Below are 27,343 nucleotides of genomic sequence, written 5' to 3'. Positions count from 1 at the left end.
GCTCAATGATGTTTCTAACTAGTGTGAATATGTGGTCACTGCACCCTTTATTGGCTCGAAAACCTGCTTGTTCTTCCCGCAGGGTGTCATCTAAAGCATCTACTATTCGCTTGGCAATAACTCTAAGGAAAACTTTTGCAGGTACAGATAGCAGAGATATAACTCTCCAGTTGTTGCAATTTTTCATGTCACCTTTCTTGGCAAGTTTAACTAGTAGTCCTTCTTCCCAGTCTACAGGTATAACTTCTTCCTCCCATATTCTGCTAAATACTAGTAGTGTTTGTAGTATTGCTGCTGTTGTTTCTACATCTGCCTTAAGGAGTTCTACACTGATGTTGTATACTCAAGCTAATTTACTATTTTTGAGCTTGCATAATGCTTTCTTAATTTTACAAAGTTCATTTTTTTCTTCTGAGTGATATATCTATTTCACTTTTCTCTTCGGTGTTATCGAATTGAGCTGGTTTGTCTGGTGGTTCTCTGTTTAAAACTTCCAGAAATTGCTCTGCCCATCTTTCAAATTTCTGTGATTCTGATGTTAGTACCTTTCCATTCTTGCTTAAAACTGGTGTGCCATTGTTGCTACTTTTCCCACATAGAGCTGTTTAGTGATCTTATATACAGTACTTAGTTTTCCCTGTTTGCATGCCTCTTCTGCTTCATTTGCCAATCCTTCAATGTATTGTAATTTTTCTTCTCTACCTTTTTTCTTAACTTCTTTATTAAGTTCTGAGTATTCTTTTTGTAGCTTTTCTTTCAACCTTTCTGATCTTGCATGATTGCACTTACTTTTTGTATCTGAAATCCACCTTTTCCTTGTTTTGTCTCTAATTCCAAGTAACATAGTTTTTACTTTGTTCCAATGTTCATTTAGATCAGGACCAATGTTGTCATTGTTTTCCCTGATATTTTGTAGTGTTTGATGTTGGTTTCTTGTGCTGATGTTAAATTTTTGTGTTATCAGGTTGTCTTTAAGGCGGTTGATGTTTTTTCTGTTATGCTGTGGTCTGACTACCTTTCTCAGTTTAAGTTTAATTTTCCCAAGTGGAAGATGGTGGTGGTCACTTCCACAATCGGCTCCCCTTTTGACACAGACATCCATCAGAGACTTTCTCCATCTTCCATTTCTATCTGGTTTTAGTCCTTGCCATTTGGTGAGTTCAATGTAAGCTTGTGAATGTCCTTGTGTGGAAATAAGGAACCGCCAATAACTAGATCATTCAAGCCGCATAAATCTACTAATAATCCACCATTTTCATTGCATTCTCCACATCCATGTCTGCCCATTATTCTTTCCTTACATGAGTTATCTGCCCCAATCTTCGCATTTAGATCACCAATTACAAGACATAAATCATGTGCTTATACAAGGGATTGTAATTTGTCGTAAAATTTATTCTTGTACTTAATACTAGCTTCGTTGGTAGGTGCATAGCATTGAATCACGGACAGTTTTGAGTAAAACCTTGCCAAAATAAGCGTTTCATCCACTGGTTGCCATTCTAGAAGAGATCTTTTTGCTTCCTTGCTTAGTACTAAAGCAACTCCCTCAAAGTGTTTGTTGTCTGTTCGTCCTGAGTACAGTATGGTCTCACTTGTGTCAGTTGTGATCGATCCGTTGTTTAACCATCTACATTCACTGACACCTAGTATACTGATGTTATACCTTCTCATCTCATTGACAACTTGTGCTGTTTTCCCGTCTCATACATGGTCCACATTCCATGCCCCTATGCTGAGAACATTTTTTGGCGTTAAGAGTCAACACTTCTTGTCCCTAGCTGTAATCAGCTTATTTTTACTCTGCCTGGTGATTAGCCATGCGAGAAACCTACTACCTGCAGGATGGAGTTTTGCTGTCTGGGTTTTCTTTCCCATTGACGATTGCCTGCCATGGCTGATGAGTTCCATCTTCCCAGGTTTTCGTTCTGTCTGCTCCGAGGCCTTTGATCTTCCAAGATCAAACCACAAGGCAGTGGTACTATTTACCCATAGTTGGGACAAGGTTGATGAGTACAAGGGCGTGTCCATGCGCCGATGGGCCTATATACTGCATCTCTGGGGACCTTTATGCTCCGATACCCTCTACAACAATTCCTAGAATGCTACATCCTATTTACCATGTGCTGTCGCGAGGAGGCATTGTAGATGTCTTAAATAGTGTAGAGGCTATGTACTGGTAGAAAGACTTACACACTCGGCTTTCTTTTCACCTGCAATGTAGGCTAGCCAGCGGTGATAGAGAGCCTATAGCTCTAACCACACTAGACGCTTACACAATCCTGTAGAACAAACCACCAGCACACGTATTCATCGTGTTTGCCTTTTACTAGCTGTCAATAACTGCAAGTGCTCTCAGATCTGTACTTCGTGTTTTTTTGTTGTTATGATGTACAATTACCCGGCCACGTCCACTCTGTGTTTCTGTTAGATGTATTTCTATTTGTATTAATTTGATGAGTTAAGCCTTTTTCAACTGATTTGTATATATAAAAAAGAAGATGTGGTATGATTACCAATGAGACAAATCTCCACAAGAGATCAAATTACATAGAAATTAACAACTATAGGTCACCGTATGGCCTTCAACAATGAACAAAGCCCATACTACATAGCTATAAAAGGCTCTGAAATGACATTATAAAACCATTTAAACAAGAAAATTAACGGCCTAATTTATGTACAAAAAATGAACGAATTTCAAAAACAAATAAATAACACACGACAATCACTGAATTACAGGCTCCTGACTTGGAACAGACACATTCACACAGAATAAGAAAGGGTTAAACATGTTAGCGGGATCCAAATCCTCCCCCTAACATGGGACAGTGGTGTAACAGTACGACATAAGAACATAAGTATAACATAGTTCGTTCTTGTATTGTATTGTCACATCACTGTCCCAGGTTAGGGGAGGGTTGGGATCCGCTAACAAGTTTAACCCCGTCACATTCTGAATGTTTGTATATATGTGCCTGTCCTAAGTCGGGCGGCCTGCAATTCAGTGGTTTTCGTATGTTGGCTAACAATTTTAACCCCGCCACATTCTATATGTATGTGCCTATCCCAAATCAGGGGCCTTTGATTCAGTGGTTGTCGTTTGTTGCTTTGTTTGCTTCGCATCACGGTGCGGAGATATTAGTTTCAGTCGGCATACACGCCATATTGAAATATTTCAATATGAAATATAGATTCTGATTGGTTGCTTTATGATGCGACTGATATACAGCAACAGCTATTGGCTTAAATGAGATAAAAAATTACAGATAAAGAATAATCCCTTCGTTAATTTTACGGACGCCATCACAAGTTGGTTGATCGTTACGGAATAACCGTTCCACAGATGATATCAGATATGTTCCTTATGTCGAACTACAATACCCTCTCTTTTCACGAATTTAACCTACCGAATTAGATTTTTTACCGGATTTGTAATAACTTGAACATAAGCAACACGACGGATACCACGTGTGGAGCAAGATCTGCTTACCCTTCCGGAGCACCTGAGATCACCCCCAGTTTTTGGTGGGGTTCGTGTTGCTTAGTCTTTAGTTTTCAATGTTGTGTCTTCTGTACTATTATTTGTCTGCTCGTCTTTTTATTTTTAGCCATGGCGTTGTCAGTTTATTTTTAATCTATGAGTTTGACTGGTATCTTTCGTCCCTCTTTTACAGACTTTTCTCGTCTCAGGATAACACATTTAATGCCGGAAAATGTGTATTTCAGTTCCGATCAACTGTCATTAATTCATGTTCGTTTTATTATGCATATATTGCAAACAGAAATTCAATATTGAAATATCAATTGTTTATACGAGTTTATTTGCCTTGTTAATCTGCAATATGCACAATTATTTTTGCTAAACAATGTTCCTATACAATGTTTACAAATATTTTATAAATTCTGCCAATCTAAGCACACCTCCACAGTAGTGTCTATTAGTAGAGTGAACACAATTAAATCATATGTGATATTATTCCTCAGTCATAAGTAACCTTCCATCGTTACTGAACAGCCAGTTTAAAATTTCAAAAAAATAATCTTTATAAATACAAGAATTGATGTAACAAGTCTAAGATATCCGTTTTGTTTCAATCAATATCTAAAAATACCACATTGACCAATATAAATTAACAACCACATGTACACATGTTACCTTAAATCAGAATAGAACGAAGCAGTCCCTAGCTTTTTAGAAAGCTCGAACTTGTACATATTTGTTTTTCGTTCATATGTTTTGTACATAAGTAAGGCCGTTAGTTTTCTCGTTTGAATTGTTTTACGTTGTCATTTCGGGGATTGTATGGTCGACTATGCGGTCTGGGCTTTGTTCATAGTTGAAGGCCGTACGGTGACCTTTAGTTGTTAATTTCTGTGTCATTTGATTTCTTGTGAAGAATTGTCCCATTGGCAATCATTCTACATCTTCTTTTTTACAACTACTTTCTTTCATGATCTTTTGGCTTTTTCGGATTAATACACTTTCATAAATTTGTAGGCTGAAATTTCATTGGCTGGTATAATAATTAAAAATCAGAAGGTAATACAGAGTGTTGTCAGGTCATAGACTGGGCTTCTGGTTCCCTATTCGACTGATATCAAGGAAGTATGTTATTGGGGAGGATGCCAGGCTAGTCAGATCCTTGTAGGCAAAGCTTTGACACGGGTCTGCATTTCAATCAGATTGGTTACAAATCTTATTCACAAAAGTGGATCATGAGGCTTTTTTTTTATACTAGGATGCTTTAAAGTATGTCCTTGTGTGTGTTTTCTTTTGTGTACGTTGGTTTATTTTTTATATTGGGGGCTGGGAAGGTATAGGAGCGCGGGTTAACTTATCATACACATATTTGACCGCTAATATGATCATAGACTGAGTACTATTCATAAAAATAAGGTTAATGAAAGTGAGACGAACACAAGTTCAATATGTTAATATTTATAATCTTCAACAATAAGTAACGACATGTACAAAATACTATTTTACAAAATAATAATGTATGTTATCTATAAATTATAATTTAATTTTTACTAACTGTTATAACTGAGTAAAGTTAGAGGGTTGCATCTGATTAGACCATGCCACTGAGGAGGTAGGGGCATAATATGGGTTATTTAAAGCTGATATTGGCAAAGCTTGGAACACACTTTGTTCTTCTGGGTATCCCGATTGCGGTAACATGTGGTGTCTAAATGATTCTGAATGTCTGAGAGTTGAAAGAAGTAAAGGCTGTTCGGCGATGAATGGCAATGGATAGAAACGATTCAAGCCATATGGCATAGTTAGAGATCCTTGATTGTCACAAGTGATTTGTCTGTTTGGCTGTCCCGACCGTGGCGAAGTATTTGAGTTAATAAGAGTATCATCTGTTCGAGATTCAAGTCCCGTCTTGAACGAGAGTAAGTCAGATAACACTGGTAAGTCACATCCAGAATGAACTGGTCCTAGGCCAGAATGACCTGACATTGGAAATGGTGGTTGGTTCGGATTTCCATGTAAACTATAATGTTCCAAGAATGTTGAAACTGATGTTGGATACTTTAATGCCTGTGATTCTTTGGGAGATTCGAATGCTGATGATCTTAATGAATGGTTAAGTTTATTCGTGGTTCTGTTCACAACACCGTTAGGAATAACTTGATTCGGAGGAGAGATCATATCGTATGAACTATGTAAAAGAGCACTGGATATATTTTTCTTTATCTGTTTCTGTTTCATAGATTTTGATTTTTTCTTCTTTTTTCCTTTCGGTGCTTCTTTTTCGTAACGTTTTAATTCACCGATAATACCTTTCATCACAACTGTTGGAACCATGTTTCCTTCTTTTGATGATGGGTCATCCTCAGAAATACTTTCACAGTCACTTAAACTTTTACTTATATCACTACTTTCATCTTCACTTTTATTTTTATTTTTATCTTCATCGTCCGACTTTTTGTCTTTGCCAACAACATCCTTTCGTCTACGATTTTGAAACCAAATCTGAAATAAGTTCCCAAAAATTAAATGATTTGTTTCATAAGAAGAGAATGCTCAAGGGGTTAACTTTCTGTTAAACTTACAGGGTTGGTTGTTTCGTAATTACTATCTACCCTTTGTATCCTAGTGGATAAGTCTAAGTTTGTCTATTAAAGAAAACAATCTGAACAGTCTAGAAATTCTTCGTCTTGTAAAGTGAATCATGTTTTCATATATTATCTGCTGTTAAAATGTAAAAATAACTTCAAATGATTTTCCGTATAGATTTATAGTAAGCTTTATCTTATGTCGGGGTTGTTTTTTTTTTTTGCTTTTTCGTCATGGCATTGTCATTTTTTTTTTTTTTTACTTATAAGATTTATTATGCCCATGATATCTTTCGCATATCTCGGAGAGAAGGTGGCTTAAACTAAACATAGCTGGCTACCTAGCGATTCTGATTATTTTCTTCATTTTATGTGCTTCATTTTAGATACTTTGGAAGTAGTATCAGTGCATGGTCCAAGGTTTCAAGTATGTTTTTATTTTTAGCTCCTTTTTAAATATCATCAATTCAAAATGAGCTAAATTTGCATACATGATACAAGTGTGTTACACTATAATATAGTCATAAACAGTATAACCTACCTTCACTTGTTCTCTTGTGATGCCCACACGTTTTGCTATCAGCTGTTTCTGTGAACTGTTAGGGTAGCGAACTTTTGCGTAGATACCATTCAGTAATTCTAACTGATATCTGGTGTAACTCAGTCTCTCTCTTGGTGGTGGAGGCGTAAATGGTCGGTATTCTACAAAAGAAAAAGACAAATATATATTATATCAATTATACCAAGGAATTGTATATTTAAATATACAATTCCTTGCTTATACACACAAAACGCCTGAAATCTTAAACGTTTTTTTTTCTTTTGGCGGGAAAGTAAGGGAATCATGAATGATACTAACTTTTCTTCAAATCTTATTTTGATTTAAAAATAAGTTTGTCAATTATTAAAGATTTCAGCAAAATATAGGAAATATATATGAATTTAAGAAAACTAAATGCTAGTGTATTTTTCCTTATAATATTATTTGTTTTATTTCGAAAGAGAATTATTCTTGTTTAAACTCATTAAATTGTCTATTTCTTTTAAACCGGTGAATTGAAATTTTTTTTTTATTATAATTTTATTACGTGTTCATTTCCGGATTTCATTTCTTTTCAATCCTATCTTTTTTCATGGGAAAATTATACTATTTTATTATAAAGTTTTTAAGGAGATTTACTGGTGTTAACATTGGCCACAGACAACAATGCATGTCCTATTTAATCTATTTGTGTCCAGTAGTCGCCACTGAGAGCGATGATAATGGTTCTTATGTCAACACGTTTACAGATTTGTTGTATTAGGGGGGAAATTATCGTTTGGTTATTTTGTTTCTGAGCAACGTTTGCTCTATAATGCAAATAGATTAACGAACAGCAATAAAGATTAAAGAATTGTCATCTCAAGTTGTCTTACAAAAAATAATGAAAGGGTCCGCATTAGATAGTGACAAATATGGTTGGAATTTCCGCTCTAGGCCAGTCCTTTTGTCTTGTTCCTAAATTATTCAGACAAGTTGGTGGTAATAAATTATGAAGAAATTATATATTTAATAAACAATTTCTTGAAAATTATATAGATTGAAAAAAAAGTGTTCCTTTTAAATTTCATTTCAATATAAATAAATAAATTATTTAACAAAAATAAAAGGCGTTACAATAAATAAATATACAACCTACTAATTCAGATAAATAAATAACTGGAATGAAAATAAAAAACGGCAAGTTATATAGTAAAATAGACTCGTACCTTCGTCTTCGTCCTCGCCATCAGATTTCGACTCCACTGACATTGCTGGTGGTGATACAGTTCTCTTCCCCCAGTCTATGAATGGGTTGGCTTTGTCTGGTCTTGTGGCTGTAGGGTAATAGAGCATTCCACCGCTATGGTCTTGGTTAAAGTCGGAACTTCCATGAAACAAGCCTAAAATTTAAAAAAAAAACGACTGTTAATATGTCTGGCATTTTACATTGTAGTAGTAATTTTACGCCACTCATCTATTTTTTATAAAAATCATTAAATTTTGTTTATCTATTATTTGTCATGTCACATTTTTTTAAGTATAAAAAAATGAGAGGTCGTTAAATATTCATGAATTTTTAGAAGTTAGATAATTTGTCTAGTCTAATTTATTAGAATTATTCTCGAAACTCTTCTGTAGAAAAATTATTAAGCAATTAGATTTATACATTTATATTTAATAATAATTGTATCTCATTGCGTTATTTACTTTTGACTCCTTACGAAATTTACAAGTCACAAATTTTTAAGTTTTAGAAAATGCCGCTGTTAAATTATCAACATTCAAATTGTATTTGTTTTATATCCGATCGTCCATTTATAGTGAGACAGTGAGGGTGTCCATTGACTAAAAAGTGAGAAATCTTGTCACCATTTGTTTCCTCACCCATTGATCAAATTTATTCAAATTATCTGTGTCGTCTTGACTTATCTGTTTGAAAGGAGGCATACAAATGACAATCTCTCGTCTCCGAGCAAAAATATAACAATTTCGAAAACAAAAATATGTTAATTTTTGCGAAATATTTTAGTCAGAATCTTGACTACATTGTATCACCAATATCTCCAGACTACTCATTAATATAATAAAGTGCTTTAAGAGTATTATTAAGATTTATTAAAACTGTATTGTGTGTTTAAGTGCAAAATACAATTAATTTCTCGATTATAATTAATTTAATTGACAATTCAATTGTCTCTCTTTGGGAAACATATTTGCAGAGTATTTAGATTAATATTATTGATAATATTATTCATGCAATAATAAAACAAAAGTATAAACTTTCACTTAAAGTAATAATAAAAAACAAAAAATCCATATTTTTGATAATTGCGTCTATAACTATTCTGAACAAATACAAATTACTTTTACTGAAATAATTATTTGTTTGCAACTTTATAATTGATATGAATTAACTAGAACTAACATATGAATTAATGAAATAACGAATAAGCAATTAAATAAGTAAACTTGTGCAAAAATAAAATAAAAATGTATTTATATAATAAGTAACTTATGTTTTTGTGTTTAATAAGTAAAAAGAAATAAAATGATAAGTAATTTACCAGAAGGATGCACCATTCTCCTGAAATTCTCAACCTCCAACATCATGTCAGCTTATGACAACATCTACGTCTGAGGAGTATCTTGAAGGTCCACTTGTAGGAATAATAGTTTTGTTTGTTACACGTTTCTGTAGCTCTTGGTGAAATATAGTTCTCTCCAACGGTGAAAATAAACAGATAATTTTCCTACTGTTTTTCTCTATTATTCCGCACTTCGCACTTAAACGATTCCCGTCCCTTTCTTGAATGATGGTAGAAAACAGTAAATAACATAAACAAATTATGACTTTATGACTCTGTTGATAAATACTGACACGCGTTATGATAGGTGTTGAAATGAAAATTATTCCCAAATTTGATTTTTTAATGGTCCCAAAATATGGACCGACGCTGATTTGAAGGATTGGTTTTTATCAGTGCTATTCCTAGTTGATTATAAACTTTGCTGATAGTGAGCTATCAACTCATTGGTCAGTTAAGTTATGATTGACCAAAACTACCATTGACCATTTTATATATTGTTGAATTGACAGTTCTGTTTTAATTGCATATAGGTTTACTAATACTTTAACGGGTTGTTTTCACTTGTAATTATCAATACAAGCAATTGAATCTTTTGTAATAATTAATCCTCACAACAATACATCAATGGCCTTTTAAGACCAGTTAACTCATTAACAGAATAAAGTTTTCATATCCCTATTGTATTTTAATCCCACCTTTTACAACCAATTTTGCCCATAGGGTAAATATGTATTTCAAATTTTATATTTCCTTCCATATTTATATACCCATAATGATGTGAAAACATGATTTTTAACAAGTTAAATAAATGAAGTGAATTGATCCGTTGGCTAAATTGAAATTTATCACATAATTGCATTAAGAACATGTGAAAATATGTGTTTATTATGAATTAATTAAGTCGGAACACACGATCGGAAAGGGTATGATAAAGAAAGATAGACCCAGAGAGATATATACACATTACAATTCTAAACTTACATATATATGCCATGAAACATTACATTAACACCGACCAGGCTCTAGTATTATAATTATGTCTCTGTTATAATATATGGAAATTGGAATATTTTATAAATAAACTTTAAAATCATATCGATCATAATTGTTTATATATGAGGCTTAAATCTTCTATATAGTTTTGATATCATTTGTGAATTTTAATGTTTGAGTTATTTTAAATAATAGTATTTTTAAAAAAATAAGGATTTTCTCTAATTTGATGTTAAGTGAAAAATTTTCAAGTGTTGATTTGGAAATATATTTTATAGTGACTTTTTACAGGAACATATTATTCATTTTATTTATTTTGTTCAATACTGTTTTTAAGAATATATAAATTTAACTTCCAAAGTGGTTATTTTTAACGAAAAAAATAATTAAAAATAATTCATGTAAGTCATGAACAATTGGCATAAAATATGGTCTTGTTTATTAGAATTAAGTATTCCGTCAAATATTGTATATACCAATAAACAGGGACATATATATAGTACTATCAGTCTCTGGTACTATGTATGTCTCTTCAATAAACAAAGTGAAATTTTTATAATCGCCATGATACCTGTGTGTATAATATTATCCATAATAAACAAGCATAAAGAGATAGTACAATAAAGAAATATTATCAGTTTTAATCTCATAATATATATAATTTACTTCTTAATTCCTTTACAAATCTCTATAATCCATCTTGTCACATTTTAGATCCCCTATATTTGATAAGATCTCGTTTTACAATTTTACAGATTTTTGACAAACCGATTGGGACTACTGGCGGTTTACAAGACCCTTAATAATGAATTATTATCTTCTTTTTTTTTTTACTTTTTCGTAAACATTTGCCATTTACTTGAAAATAGCGATCCTGAAGTATTTTCCGCGATGTTTTCTAATGGGGGCATATAATTGTATATGCCTCTGATAATATGAACCATTTGATAAAAAAACCTTTTCTTTAACATTTTAGGCCTTTACTTTTATAACTTAATATTTTCAAATTTTTCCATTGACCACGGATTTTAGTAGTGTTATACTATAAACATTTTTTTTTTTGCCGAAAACTGGGAATAGAACAGAACCAATTTTCTTTTCATTTTCTCATCGGAGATCTAATGAAAATTAATACAAAACATAAAAATTATTTATGGCTGCCAAGAAATGACTTAAAAAAGATTTTTTTTATAAAAAAAATATTGTATGAGATATATAGCGAAATTTCAAATAGTGCTGCAACACGCTTGACTTCTTCAGTTGACCACACAGCTACCTACCTCGTATGGGTAGACTATTTGACACTAAATGAGCAATGATATATCACGGATTTAAAAGAGGACAAAAGAAGAAGAAATGGGCAAAGTACAGCAACGCTTTATTCCGTAAAATAAAGACACACATTTTGTATATTTTCTCATGCTATACAATATCCAATAAATACGTACACATAGACAATCTTATTAATTCGATTAAGCGTAATTCTCTCAACAAAACAAAACAAAGAAAACAAAGAAATAAACTCTGTAAATTTTTGTAGAGAATACAAAGCCTTTCAATGTTTTGGGAATCAGCGATGGAAAATACTTGCGGCTACAGACGAACAGACACCAAACGGGCAATGGAAAACCAGTCGCCCAAGAAGGACACACAATACAGTGATAACAAAACCAGAAAGGATAGATATTTAAAATTGCTGCCGACAAAATAGATTCCAGACGAAAAACCAATTATTTTGGTTAAAGAGAACACTAAAATAAACCCTGTTTCTCTAAAGTGGCAGAAGACATGTAAAAATGTGAAGATAAGACGCATGCATTTGACGATGTCATATAGACAGGGTGAAAAGGACCACATTGTGATTACAGGAAATATCCGTGGAAAATTGTCAAACATAAACATAATATATGTCTTCAGCTAGATTAGCCGAAGAAGGCAAAAAATCTCATGCAGGAAATGTCAATGTATACATCTAATTTTATTTCTCTGTTTAGTGATTTATTCCTCTGTACAAGAGCTTCTCATGTAGAATGACATGATGCTATATAGATGATGTCCTCATTTTAGTAATTCAGCTTGGTCGTTATGTTAAGCGTAGCCTATATATATAACGTGTATAACATCGAAACGGAAACACGGATACCAAAGATAGAGTTAATTCTGCCGAAAAATTTCGGACTTTATTATGAATTGGTTAATATAAATATGGAATATATATGTCACAGATGGTCACGGATATGTTCCAAATTTTTGTAGCCACAACTATTTTCCTCAAATGTGATATCACCGGATGAGACTTATCACCAAATTTGTAACACGACGGGAGCCACTTAAGGAACAGGATCTGCAACTCATCTTGAGCATCTTAGATCTTTACCAGTTTTTGTTTGTGTTCGTGTTGCTTATATAAAAAAAAAGAAGATGTGGTACCGGTATATGATTGCAAGTGTGACAACTCTCCACAAGAGACCAAAATGACACAGAAATTCAACAATGAGCAAAGCCCATATCCCATTGTCAGCTATAAAGGCCTCGAAATGATAAATGTAAAACAATTCAAACGAGAAAACTAAAGGCCTAATTTATGCACAAAAAAATAAACGAAAAACAAATATGTAACACACCAACAAACGACAACCACTGAATTACAGCCTCCTGACTTGGGACAGGCACATACATACAGAATGTGGCGGGGTTTAAAATGTAAGCGGGATCCCAACCCTCCCCTTAACCTGGGACAGTGGCGTCACAGCAAACATAAGAACGAACTATAAAAATCAGTTGGAAAAGGCTTAACTCATCAGATGGATAAAATAGTTATAATTCTAACAAAAACACAGAGTGGACGAGGCTGGGTACTTGTATATCCCAACAACAATAAGACTAAGTACAGATCTGAGAGTACTCGCAGTTACTGACAGGTAGTCCAAGCCACTAACAACTCATAAAGAAAATCATCCATCTAAGACTAAATTATCAATCAGTACACATCCAACATCCAATGGATTTAGGATAAAAGATGTAATAAACAGTTAGTGAAAAAGATGACCTTATGAAGTCTTTATTTTTGTATGCAGTGGTGTAGACTTGTTTGGTCTTTGATTTTTTAATGGATCTTTTCGTGGTATATATAATTGTCGGTTATCTTCGGATTAAGACTTTTGATTGTACCTTTATGAATCTTCTCCCTTTTTCTTTCTTGTAATTATATTTTTTCCCCACATCGAAAACTATATCGCAAACCTTAGAAAAAAATTTCCTCGTAGGCTCTATATTCTGATTTTGTAAATAAGATTTAAATATCAGCATGGATGCAAATGTTGATAATGTCATAAAGCAAATTCCATATTTTAAGTTGGAAATATACTTTGTAATACCACAAGTGATCAATGCAGCAACTTGCAAATAAAACATGCAGATACTATATATGTATACCAAATATTTTTTACGAAGCAGTATCACGTTGTTGCCGCTGAGCTATATGCATGAGCATAGCAACGAAATCAAAGAAAACGAAGTGAACAAAAAAGAAAGACAAAAAAAACCCCGAAAAAACGGACAAAATAGAGTATAATCAACCACGAGACTTACAGAGCACGCTGACACTTCTATAATACTAAAATTACGAGGTCCAATTTGTCAGCCGTCATCGGGTAAAAACGACAAATCAAAGAATTTAACTCTATATATAACTAATATAGGACAATGGTGTAGATTAAAAATTACACCACTCCAGACCCTTTTGTTTTCAGCATAATTAATATTGCCAATAATTAACAAGTTCCGGTTGAATCCGATACCGATACAAATAGTATATTCAGCTATTACCTTACCTGTACGTTCCGCATTTGACAGGCGCACCATCAAACGGTGTATTTAGGATTTTGCTATATACACGGGTCATAATCAAAGGACTGACACTTCTAAATTCAATCATTGTCAAATTGTTCCCTATTGTAGTTTTATTCAGCAAGACTTTCTAAGATAACTAATATAGGACAATGCTGTTGATTAAAAAATACTCCATTCCTGGATAGGCAGGACCTTTTGTTTTCCAAATAATTAATATTTCCAATAATTGATAAGTTCCAGGTCGACGGGTTCAAACAGAAAGATTTGAAAGCAGAGAAAACTGTGTATCTTATAATCGACATGACTTATCAGATGACAATACCAATTACTAAAATAAGGCTTAGGCATAGTTATATACTTTAATTCAGTCACGGACCCGCGATATCACGGGTGTGTACTTGTATCATTTTATTTTTGGAGGGGAAAATCTCGGTAATTTAAACCTTGGACACAGACAAAAACATAAACACGCATTTACCGGACTTTTAGTTTTATCTGTAATCTTTTCTTTCTACGCCAGCATCAAAGCCACTTCCTTATAGATGGAGATTTGCGAATACAATTCCCGTATCGTTCGTATCTCTTCACTATCCACTTAGTCTGTCTTTATACATTTGTATATGTTATAATCCAATAGTTTGCCAAAACGCAATATGTATCTCTCAACAATTGTATATAAAATAAAAGTCTTTGAGATACGATTTTATTCATTTTTCGCAGCAACACAAAATTTAGCTTAACTCCTAATATAATGATATCTCTGTTTTATCAGTTCTAAAATGTAACTCGAAACAGATCACTTTTAGGCCTTTGTCTGTCTCTCTCTGAAAATCATAATAAAGTGTGTTAAGTATTGCATTTTAGTTCAGATTTAGTTGTTACTAGTAACTACAGACATATAGACTGTTAGTAGCTTTGAACTAGCTGTCAGTAATTGCGAGTACTCTCAGATCAGTACTTATTGTCTTTTTGATGTTGGGATATACAAGTACCCGGTCACATCCACTATGTTTTTTTGTTAGATTTATTTCTATTTGTATCCATCTGATTAGTTAAGCCTGTTTCAAATGATTTTTATAGTTTGTTCTTATGTTGTACTGTTACACTGGTCACTGTCCCATATTAGGGGGAGGGTTAGGATTCCCCACTAACATGTTTAACCCCGCCACATTCTATGTGCCTGTCCAAAGTCATGAACCTGAAATTCAGTGGTTGTCGTTTGTTGATGAGTTTCATACTTGTTTTTTCCTATTTTTTGTACATATATTAGGTCAATAGAGTTCTCGTTTGAATTGTTTTTAATTTGTCATTTCGGGGCTTTTTATAGCTGACTATACGGTATGAGCTTAATCTTTGTTGAAGGCCGTACGGTGACCTATTGTTGTTAATTTCTGTGTCATTTGGTCTCTTTGTGGAGAGATGTCTCATTTGCTATCGTACCACATCATCGTTTTTATATGAAAAACAGAGCTGTTATTTTCTTTTTGCTTAAGATATACAGTTTACTCTAGACAGTCAATTTTATACACTGATTTCAGATTAACAGCATTGCTACGAAGAGGTTCGCGTATTTCAGTGTGGAATCTGAAAAGTGGTGTGAACAGAAGTTTTGAGAAATAGCTATAGGATGTGGTTTGGTCTTAGAGTACTTTCAGTTACTGAAATCTAATTCAATGCCAATTTCAACTAATAAACCATGTTTTCCCAGGCTAGATTATCAATCAGCACACATAAATCAGATTGAGAGAAAAGGACGTCATATTTTTTTTTTAAAAGCACGAAATTGTGCTAAAATATAAGATATAAGCAGACAGAAATTTTAAAAACACACAAATGCTCTTTAAGATGTTTTTTGATGTTCAACAATAGCGATTTTTTAATTTTTTTTATTACCAAAATGTTGATACTGACATTTTTTTCTTTCTTTAAAAACAAATATTCAGAAAATAATATCAACATTCTCGTAAATTACCCTGAAATCTCGTTCTTGATATTTTATTCATACAAAAAGATTTTTTGCAATATGTTTTAGCATGTTTGGATAAAAATATAATATGAAGGTCCGTGTATCCCGGAGTAACAATCTCAAAAGTAAGAACATAAGAAACTGAAAATATTTTTTATAAAACTTAAACTTTCATGAACCTATGAGGAATACTCTAAAATGTCTTCAAATAAAAAAAAAATGATATTATTAGCATACCCATGGACAATGATTTTGAAGGGAATGTTTCCTTCATCATTTTACTTTCTTGCATCTAAGTTAACTATTTGTTAATTCTTCGCCTCTTATACATTTTTAAGACACAATTTATACAAAACGTATATTTAGTCAGCATTATGCATAAATTGGCTGGATAAAGAACAAAAATAAATAAAGGCCGAGAAACACCCTCCTTTTAATAGTACTTAAAAAAATATTTCAAGGACCGTGATCGATTATTATATTTTACGCAACTTTAATATTTTTGAAAGTATGTTTTAATACGTATTTTTGTTAGTTTCAAATGTTATAATAATATAAGTTTATAAAGTGTTAAATCCATAACAAAAAACGTTTTTATTCCTTTAGAAATATGGGCGTGTCATATTGCCAAATTGCCATATACCGTCGCCAATTTATTTACCTATCACTTAGTTTGCAACAATTTAAAACTTATTTTATCATGTTGACAGGGAAATACGATGATAAATTTACTTGCTAATATTAAAATCAGTTGTAAGAAATCACAAGCCTTTGTTGATATGTTTAAAAGTGATAGTTTTAATTATTAACATGAAATATCTACATCGTTATGGACTTAAACTTATCTTCACAGCTTATTCAAAGCTGATTGCAAAAGTCGTTTGACAGATTGGGTAAATGTCTGTATTATTTTGGGAGTAACTAAAAAAATACACACAAAACATCTTTATTATGTTTGCAAATATCTTAGTTACCAGAAGTTAGGATGAATAACACAACAATGGAACAATAAAGAAAACAAGAGGATGCAACTTTGAGCATTTATTTTCCTATATCAAGCATTATGAATGCACCCACTTGGTCCTACTCCTGGGATGACGGATGGGAAAGGACTGCTACTAGAAAAGAATATGCTGTCACGAAACTATAGCAGACAACATTCTCCTTTCCCTTCGTGTTTATGATGTTCATATACTCTTCATTTAAGAATTGAATGCTCCTTTTTGTAACTTCATTGGGGTGTAAAAGCGTTGACCGAAGTACATTTTGTATGAAGCGCGCGCGGAAAATGTGCGCACGGTCAACTCTTTTACAACCCTATGAAGTTACAAAAAGAAGCATTCAATACTCATAATTACATTTTTTAGCTATGATCATGAAAACACGATTTTTTATCAAGTTTTTATTTAATTCACCTGTGCACTTTATTGTGGGACCTCGTGTCATCATGACTGATAAATATTGTGTAATGAAGTTGGTTAAGGAATAACGCGAAATTGTAGAGTAGCCAATCAGGATCACGTATTATAATGAAACATACTAATGTAATTATAAATAAATACAATTTTATATCATTGTATTCTTACTTCTAATACGCAACACGAAGGGTGCTACTAGTTGAACAAGAACTCATCACTCTTCTCGAATCAAGTTATTTATCTCAACCATATGTTTGTTCCTAAAAGGGTTCGTGTTACTTCAGTTTCCGGTGCTGTTCGGTAACGAACTTGTCTATCCTTTTACATGAAACTGGAATTTCCTTTCAGATTTTCTTAGTAGGTCCTGTACTTCACCGCTGTAACGAATAACATCCTATACATGGTTTGAATCTCACCAACGGATTTTATTTTTATTGGCCAAAGCATTGTCTGACTTATTGTTTTAATTGCACCATTTGTATTTTTCGGAAGAGTCAGGAACTTTACCATACAATAGGTCGCCTACGGACCTTGCAAAGACTAATACGAATGTATACTACTAGCAACATTTCCATGAGCTTAATTGGGGTCAACTTTGAGTGCTCATATCTTTGTAGAAAATTGTTAAAATTGAGACTTACCCTACTCCTCTTCTATCAAAGTTTACAAACAGTGTAATTGTCTGAAGTTTGACATTCTTAACTGAATAGTACTTTTGAATACATAAATGATTGAAGAGTAAGAAAACACAAACTTGAAAGATAAATCGCGATTTTGTTTAACTTTTGATTTTGGTCGAATGTTGTGTTGCTAATGTTTATGATGTTCATAGATGCATGTCTTATTTATTTAGCATATCTTTAGCTCTCTCTCTAAATGCATTAACAGTCACTGTGATGTCAAGTCATCCACTTTTGTATGATGAAAAATAAGAAGTAAAGGATATAATTACAAAACCAAAAAAAATCGTTTTGGAGACCAAATAAAGATAAATTTCATAATAATAGTTCATATTCATTTTTATCATATATGATATATTGACAAAAACAAGTCATTGAATGCTCTGATATCTGACGGTCTCTTTAGGACTTGATTGGGGCCGTAGAACGCAAGATCGCAGTTCATATAAAAGTATGGAAAACGCCGACCAATTAAAACTATGGCGGCATGTATCTGCTTCGAAATCGTCAAGTTCAGCTGCCCTAACAAAGTAATAAAAAACACGTCAGACTTCAGAGCAACCTCGGAATAACCAAAAACTAGTCCAGATGGGACATTAATATAAGGCTACGTCTTTTTTTAGAGAATGCTAAATCTTTTTGCTAAGTCTATATTTATAGAGGCTCCACAAAAATTACAGACTTAACACTTTTCCGCTCGTTATAAGATTAACTTCCACAAGATTGCGCGAAGATAGATTTACTTAATCCTGTAACGAGTTCTTAATCCAACACCAATTTTACGCCAATTTGAACGTCTATGAAAAACTTGATATCATATAAACAGGCGAAGTAATATTTAATTGTATATTTTTAATTTGAATGTGTTTTAAGAGGATAAAACCATACTTGTGGAAAACATGATTACAATTTTCTTCCTCCAATACACAAATATCTTTTAAATTGAATCTTATAAATACGAATTGGTTTTAATCTGAGATTTAAAGTATTGTGTCATTAAGTCCGTACAATTACACTTAAATTCAAAATTCATAACTGATAATCTATAGATTAACTTTTTAAGATGTATTAATTCCAATTACTTTAATTTGAGGTGTTTTAGCTACTTGTGGTTCGATACACTCAAGTCGAGTAGGCCAAAATCATGTCAAAAAGACTTCATTGATCGTATAAACTACCAGCAGGCAACTTATTTTCGCTTCCATCATGTTTTTCATTTTATTTAAAACAATCTCAGTGGTCTTGTGGCAGAGAGGTCATATTGACTTCTTGCGGTCATTGATTATCAAACAAAATAATTTAAGATGTAAGCAGTTTCTTCGCTGAACACACATCATTAAGAAGTAAGAGCCGAACGACTGGTCAGTTTGTGATTGGGAGACATAAACATGTTATCAAATATATGCATGTATAGGCCATGATGTCAAGCATTAAAAAACAATTTCTACAGTTCAATCTTGGTTGAACACATCTATAAGCACTGGTTTAGTTTAAGCTCTGTTTGCATGGTAAACATGCAATTGACGTAGCACATTTTATGGATTACAGATAAAGATGCATTGAATGATATATAGGATGAATCCCAAGTCATTATCCTCATCCTCTATTATTTGAGAATTTGAGAATGTTCAATATCTTGAAAATGATTGAGACCCAGAACGAAGGAACGATAAGATAGGATAAAACAGACGGTGCTACTGACGATACCGACTGCACAAAGTAAACTATAGACATTCAGTTAACTCTAGACGTTGTATTTTGAGATGCATGGTTAAACGATCTTTAACACAGAGAACCACAGTACTTATTTCATGTTTGCTCAACACATGTTTCTGAGTCAGCTTTAATTGAGTATGCTCGGTTTCAAAATTTGGAAAGTCAGAAAAAAGATAAGTTTGAGAGCATTCAAACCATTTGGACCTGAATAGAATAGCCAAAACATTGTAGGAGGAACTTTGCCTATGATTGACATGTTTATTATGTTATTCTTGATAATGTTTTCTTTTTGAAGTCTAGGTCCATGATATCAAATGTGAGATGTTATCACCATTAGATCTTACAAATTAGTTGGTAATGAAACTAGCAGTAAATAAATAGCCCTTGGTGATATTATTCCCAAAAGTAACATAATAAAAATACCGAATAACAAGGAAATTCAATTGAAAGTGCATTATCAAATGGCACTGAAAATCAAAAGCTCAGTTAAACATGTTGAACAAGTAGAGAATAGCTGTAATATTTCTGATTTGGTACAGGTGCTCCGTAAGTAGAAAATGATGGATTAAACCTGGTTTTACAGCTAGCTAAACCCCTCACTTTATGGCAGTCGCATAAATTTGCATTATATTGACAACGATGTGTAAAGAAAACAAACAAACATTACAGGTAAAAATGTTAAAGTAGGAATACAGCAGTAAACATAGGGTTATAATTGGGGGGAAAAAAACGTTCAAGAGCATAACAAAATAAATAACAAATATAAACGGAGAAGCATAAACCTTCCACGATCAACTGATACGTTTACTATAGCTGTGATATGCCATTGTTGTTTTACTTTTGGAAGATCAATAGATGTGGAATCTAAAGAGGAAGAAGCTCTTGGTCATAAGGAATGAATGAATACATCTCTAATTAGAAATTCAGTGGAAATAATTTGAATCAAAGGAAGACTAGAAAGAAATAAAATAAAAATTGAAACAAAATTCAAAGAACCATGTACCATGTTTGATAATGTTTTGCCAAGAAAAACACTCGGCAAAGACAGAGGAGGTGACACTCTTTTTGGGATGTGGGATACAGGGTGTTAAAAAGGGGGATATGGAAAAAAAGAAGGAAGTGGGATATGACCATAATGGGGGATGTGATGAAAACAAAGAAAAAAGAAGAAAAAAGACTTGATTTAGAGGTTATTTTAAAAGTGAATACCTAAAGGATGTCAAAAGCAAATAATATCGAGTTTATCAAGAAAAATAAAGTAATGCAAATGGCAATAGCAAACACTCTATGTGTATTTGAACTAAAGAAATGCATCACAGAAGTGTTGATGTCAAGAAAACCAAAAGAAGATGTTATTGATTCAGACATCGACGCCAACCATCGAACATCTGTAGTAGCAGTTTCAAGCAACTTGCTATTCTTTGCTGATCTTTCGAAAGAGGCTTTTTTGTGTACTTTTCGCATCATTGTAAATATAACGGAATTGGATGACACTGTCGTACAAAGTGAGAGGTTAAGCGCTATAAAACCAGGTTTAATCAACCATTTTCTACATTTGAAAATGCCTGTACCAAGTCAGGAATATAACAGTTGTTGTCCATTTGTTTTTTATGTATTTTGTCGTTTGATTTTGCCATGATTAGGGACTTTCCTATTTGTTTTTCCTTTGAGTTCAGTATTTTTGTGATTTTATTTTTTACTATTGGACCAAATAAGTTGAAGGAACTTTACACAGGGAAATCACTAGCTCTGAAACTTGATATACTAGTAATAGTCAGCAACATGATGATACACGAGGACGTTCTGATGATGATGAGAGTGGTAGAAATGGAGGGATATCTAACATCAACTTGCAGACTTTTGAAAGCGATGTCATTGTTATCAAATTAGACACATGTAGTACACATTAATTTTACTTCGATAAGGCTGCATATATTTATTGATATAAAGTCCAGGCAATTGAAATGTATTGATGAAAAAAACAGAAATTTCTGTTGTTGCAGGATCTGGTCAAACTGGTCGGAAATATGGACCCTGTTTGGCATTATCCTTTACTCAACCATCCTTTATTGTTGCAGAAGGTAAAACATGTTTGTGATTCTGTTGACACCAACAAAGGTATGGTTAAGTTGGTGATTTATATGACTGTTTAACGTGCAGTGGGATGTACAGTGCCTGAAAGTTTGAATAAATTGAAGAATGATTATTGGTTGCCTACAGTCCTTAATTGGAAACTATCCCGTATTGTTCGTGAAATTAAGCATAAAGTTATATCAACAAAGATAGTCGAAGATTTTTTTTTGTGACGCGAGACATAGTCGTTACTCCAGATACACTCGAATTTGCTGTTTCGTTCTCTTCAGTTTGTACAGAACTTATGAAAAAAACACATCTTTTCCGTATCTATACTTCACGAATCCTGATTCTTTCATTGAACGCCCTAACGGATTGGTGCGTTTTCCGGCAATTTTTTGTCAAAATGCCAAAAATCAAGGAAATCAAAACCACTCAAGCTGATAGAACACTCTTGGATGATTCTGGAAGAAATATGCGCAAAGCGCAGAACACCTCTCTTTACAGACAACATAACACCAAATGCAAAGCAGGAACGCTTCCATAGTATGCATATATATCAGAAAGAGACACACACTTTGAAAACTGATTGATTGAAGAAAAAGAAACTGGTGAACAAGCATCACTTATAATGTTTCCAACTTGAACATCGTTATTTCTGTCTGTTGAAGTTTGGAATACAATCAACAACAAAAAAAAGGTTACGCGACTTCATATATGCATACAAAACTACGTTAGAAACACCTGTTGGATCCGACGATGTACGTGGGGATATGTTTGTAAATTCTCCAGGACACCCCTTTACTTGTAAAGTAAGTAATAGGTAAGTAAGTAAGTAAGTAAGTAAGTAATTATTTATTTTAGTGACATGTGTATCATAACATACATTTATACAATTATCTACATAGCAATTTGAAATTTACACCCGGCTCCTTGGACCTAATATCACTTTAGCAATATTTTTCATATTCGAAAACGTAAAAATACAGAATTAGACGTAATTTTTTTTTTCTATGAAGGAATGATGAATTTACAATTTTGACTGTATGACAATGAGCATAGATCACGTGGAGATGGATTCTGGAACTATATCTGATTCCATTGATAAATGTTCAATCCAATCTAATAAGTATATCTGAACTTCATTATGAGGAAATTATTGGAAAACCCCAGAACAAAAACAGAAGTGGAGACAAACAGGATAAAGAAATCAAAGCAGTTATGGGGATACTAGTAATACAATAATCTGGGACACGACAAAGACGGACACCAAGTTATTTAAAACACTATTTAGCCTAAAAAGAAATCAATAATCATCAATCAATGATTTTTTAAAATTATTATTTGCCATTTCAGATCACTTTATATATTATCTTGTCCCATAAGATTGTTATATCTCCATATCTTTGTTGCTGTCTTCATCGTGTTTGAATTTACTGGGTTTTTTTGTACAGGGCTTTTCCAATAAGTGTAAAAAAGTTCCCTGTAAAGAATTTTAGAAAAAAAGTGTTTCATTTGAATTCACATTTAGCTTCGCATTCAGAGATAATTTCTCCATCACATGGTCTATGCTAATTGTCATAAATCTAGCGTTACAAACAGAGGGGTTTCCAGGAGAATTCATAAACTTCGTCCGATCTAAAAGGTGTTTGTTCCATGGTTTTGCATATATTTAGATGGCATTTTCTATGTATCTTTTATTGTTGATTTTATTCCACACTTCAAACAGACAGTAGTATCAACGTACCAATTGGACTCATTATTTGTCATGAATTGTACATCAGTAATTCTTGTTCATCAATTAACAATTGCTTGTTAATTGTATCACACATTGTGTCTGATATGAAGATTCCCTGCTTTGGTTTTTGTGTTCCGTTAACTAAATGGGAGTTGCTTTAAGCCTTGAATGCATTTATTTTCATTGTCATCCAGGTGTCATCACATATTATTTTTTTTTCGAATATTTTTTTCTCTCACAAAAACCTTAAATGATATTGTTTCTTTAGGTTGTAGTGAGACACTGAACCAGTAAAATTTAGGTAAGGCAAATATGTGTTTATTCATAAGTTCTGTACATACTGAAGAATAAACAAGGCAAGAAGACCGCTTTGGATTACTCTGAATAGAGCCTTATTGAAAACCAAAATCTGGGATTTGGAGATTTGGAAAAAAAGTGGGAAGTGGGCAAAACTGTGAGAAAAGTTTCCACCATACGAACAAGGTGTGGGAAATGAACAGCCCTTTGTCAACCCTTCAAGATAAATGTTAATTTGTCCAAAAGTTGGATAAGCAGCAAATGAATAAATTATGTATATATGCTTACATATAAGAATGAACGGAGTTGAAGATAGCAAGATAAAGAAATAACAACCTATCAACACTAACAACTATAAAGACACCTAGACGACATGACAATATTATCAATTTTCATTGTTAAACCCATATTAAATATATAGCAAGCTATATATGAAATGCATCCAACTGACAAATGAAAAACAATTCAAAAGAGATTTATATGTAAAAACCAATAAACGACAAGCAAATATAATATAGAGCAACAAACGACAACCGCTGAATTACAGACTCCTGACTTGGAACATAAACATACAGTTTATTAATACTAGTAGTCCCCAAACCCTCTCTTTAACTTAGACAATGTCGCAACAACACATTAACAAATTAAAATTAACTAACTAAACAAAATAATAAACAGAGAAAATATGACAAACAGAAGCAAACGACATGCACTCAAGTACAGGCTCCAGCGGCTCTGTCCACAAAACAATAAGAGTAAAATCAATTGTTAGTTATAAAAGAGCAGCTGATTTGGAACAGCACATCATAAAAACCTACAATAGATCTCAGTTGAAAGGACATTAACTCATCAGATCGATGCAAAGCTATATAAACACTTATGACACAAAGTGCAGATCTGAGAGTACTCGCAGTTAACATTTAAAGCCAGCTTCACTGATTACGACTGAATTTTGAGTACAAAGTCTCCAAGATGATGATCTCAGCATTACTACAGGTATAATGATACATGAAAATAGGATCACGATCATATAAACCCTGTCAGACGGACTTGTAACAACCATTCTATACTGCAAATATACTAGTATTTGATCTATTACTAACAAATCTGAGAACCAGATAAATTGTTTTATTCCTCATAATAACTGTAACAAGAATATGAGTCCACGGGACACCATGCCCCTGTTTATACACATACATTTCCTTTTTTAGTTTACAGCGAAAATAGAATACCCTGATTAGACATATATTTCAAGCAACTCGCATCATAATTAACATGTGTACTGAGTTTTGAGCTGATTTGATGAAGACTACAAGGAGACAAAATTATTACGTGCTTTCAGGCAACCAAACTAACATGATCAGTGAGCATCTTCATTTAGGCCATTACTCAAATATGGATATATCATTAAAAAGTCACATTGTAATGAATATGTGTACTATATTTCGATCTATATGACCAAAGCTATGGTAACATTAAATCTTAATCGAGACGGACGGATGCAGACCGGAAGAAAAATGCACCTTTACTATTGTAAGAGGAGCATAAAAGGATGTGATAATGATACCAGAACTATACAGCATGCATAAGTGATCAATGGAGCATAAAAATGAGGTCAGAGAACGAACATGTGCTCGTCCTAAATATGCATGAAATGTTCGCCACTTGACAGAAATTTTGCAGCAAAAGATCAACCAATCAGACAATAAGACAACTGTTTACAAAAAAAATAATTATCCAGATCTACTGAAATATGAAGATTTATTGAAAGAGCTGATGGCCACAGCCTACATCACCAGGTTTTATTTCTTGCACATAATGTCGCAGGGTAAAAAATAAAACATGAAATCTTTAAGCTTACATACGGTCTAACTAAAACTATGTTTTTGATAATGCAGAAAACAAGAAAACAGAATATGTATTGATGCTAGTCATGCCATTAGTTATTATACTGGACTAGGTATAAGTGCAGGTCGTGTTAAAAAGTAAAATCACAAAAATACTTAATTCAGAGAAAAATTCAAAACAGAAAGTCCCAAATCAAATGGCAAAATCCATCAAATGAATGGACAACTGTCATATTTCTCAATCTGAATTGTTATGTTATGATGGATCAAACAGTAAAGTTATTGTTGATAGAAGACATACTGGTACTTGTTGCATAACCACTGTTATATTCTGAAGTTTGTGAATTGTAATTTCTTCCTATAAATTTGTGACATAAACCTTACCATTTGATCCCTCACTGGAACTTCCTGGAAATATCTGTGAGTGTCTGATCGCAAACTTTGGTGGAAACTTTTTGTTTTACTGAATCAAATTTTACAACAGAAATCTATTCTTAATCCTCCTTGCAACATGATATAAATCTCCTGTTAACTTATTGTCATAAGACACTTTCTTATGAGGAAAGGGATACAACTCTAGTTCACTGATAATCTTTAATGTATTGAAAGTATTATGTTAAGATATTTGTGAAAATTTCATAATCTGTACAATAGAAACATAGGATCATTGAATTAAAACAATAAGAAATGGTTAAATTCGTAGGAAAATAATTATTTCATAACAAATTTTTACCTAAGCCGTATTTGGCACAATTTTTTTGGAATTTTGGATTGTCAATGCTCTTCAACTTTGTACTTATTTGGCTTTATAAATGTTTTGATATGAGCATCACTGATGAGTTTTATGTAGACGAAATGAGCGTCTGGCGTACTAAATTATAATCCTGGTACCTTTGATAACTAATTAAGAGAGGTCATTTAAAATTTTGTGAGTGAGAATTGAGCTGTTTGTATTTATTTTCAGTGTACAAATAACAAATTGTAAAATCAGTTCGCATTAGAATCAGATAATGGGGAATTAAATTTGTCATGTGAAATACAAAATGACTGTAAACTTGTTTTCATTATTCAACTACATGTTTAAATAATCTCATTTTTACTTCACTATGTATTTTGATAACTAATTGAACTTGGACATTTTACCTTGCCTACTTCAAATAAGATAATAAACTCTTGAAATGCATTATCAAAATACAATAATTTTAATTAATTAGGTTGGAAGTATGTGTTTTAGGAAGGAATATGAGACATGAGATGACTACTGATGTCGAACAAACAACATACGATTTGTTCTTATATATTTGAGTGCTAAAAATTTTAGTCTTCCTAATAAAAATATATAACAAAATAATTGTATTTGATATTTTATTACTGGATTGGTGACATTGCACCACACATATCATTAAAACATTATAATAGTTATCACATGAGCATGATTTAATTTTCATACGTTAAGTTGAACAATCAACAATACATACTCGTCTTTGACCATTATAACTGTATTACCTTCAAAACAACCAATACAATGTAAGATCAATCCCTGGATGCACCAATTTATAGGAATGATATACAATGCAATCTTT

At 32.8% G+C, this 27,343-nt stretch overlaps 1 protein-coding gene across 1 annotated transcript; it reads right to left on the bottom strand.

The window, feature by feature from the left end:
* Positions 1-4,972: 4,972 nt before the first annotated feature.
* LOC139514942 (uncharacterized) lies at positions 4,973-9,515 on the bottom strand. The gene is made up of 4 exons (XM_071304528.1): positions 9,157-9,515; positions 7,819-7,992; positions 6,611-6,771; positions 4,973-5,986 (listed from the first exon to the last, which is right to left on the bottom strand). Exons 1-4 carry the CDS (start codon positions 9,200-9,202, stop codon positions 5,042-5,044), a joined length of 1,326 nt encoding a protein of 441 aa, XP_071160629.1. The 5' UTR covers positions 9,203-9,515; the 3' UTR covers positions 4,973-5,041.
* Between the last annotated feature and the right edge of the window lie 17,828 nt (positions 9,516-27,343).

This window comes from Mytilus edulis, chromosome 3, assembly GCF_963676685.1.
Source record: "Mytilus edulis chromosome 3, xbMytEdul2.2, whole genome shotgun sequence".
Classification (NCBI taxonomy): domain Eukaryota; kingdom Metazoa; phylum Mollusca; class Bivalvia; order Mytilida; family Mytilidae; genus Mytilus; species Mytilus edulis.
This window is presented reverse-complemented; position numbering and strand designations above follow the sequence as displayed.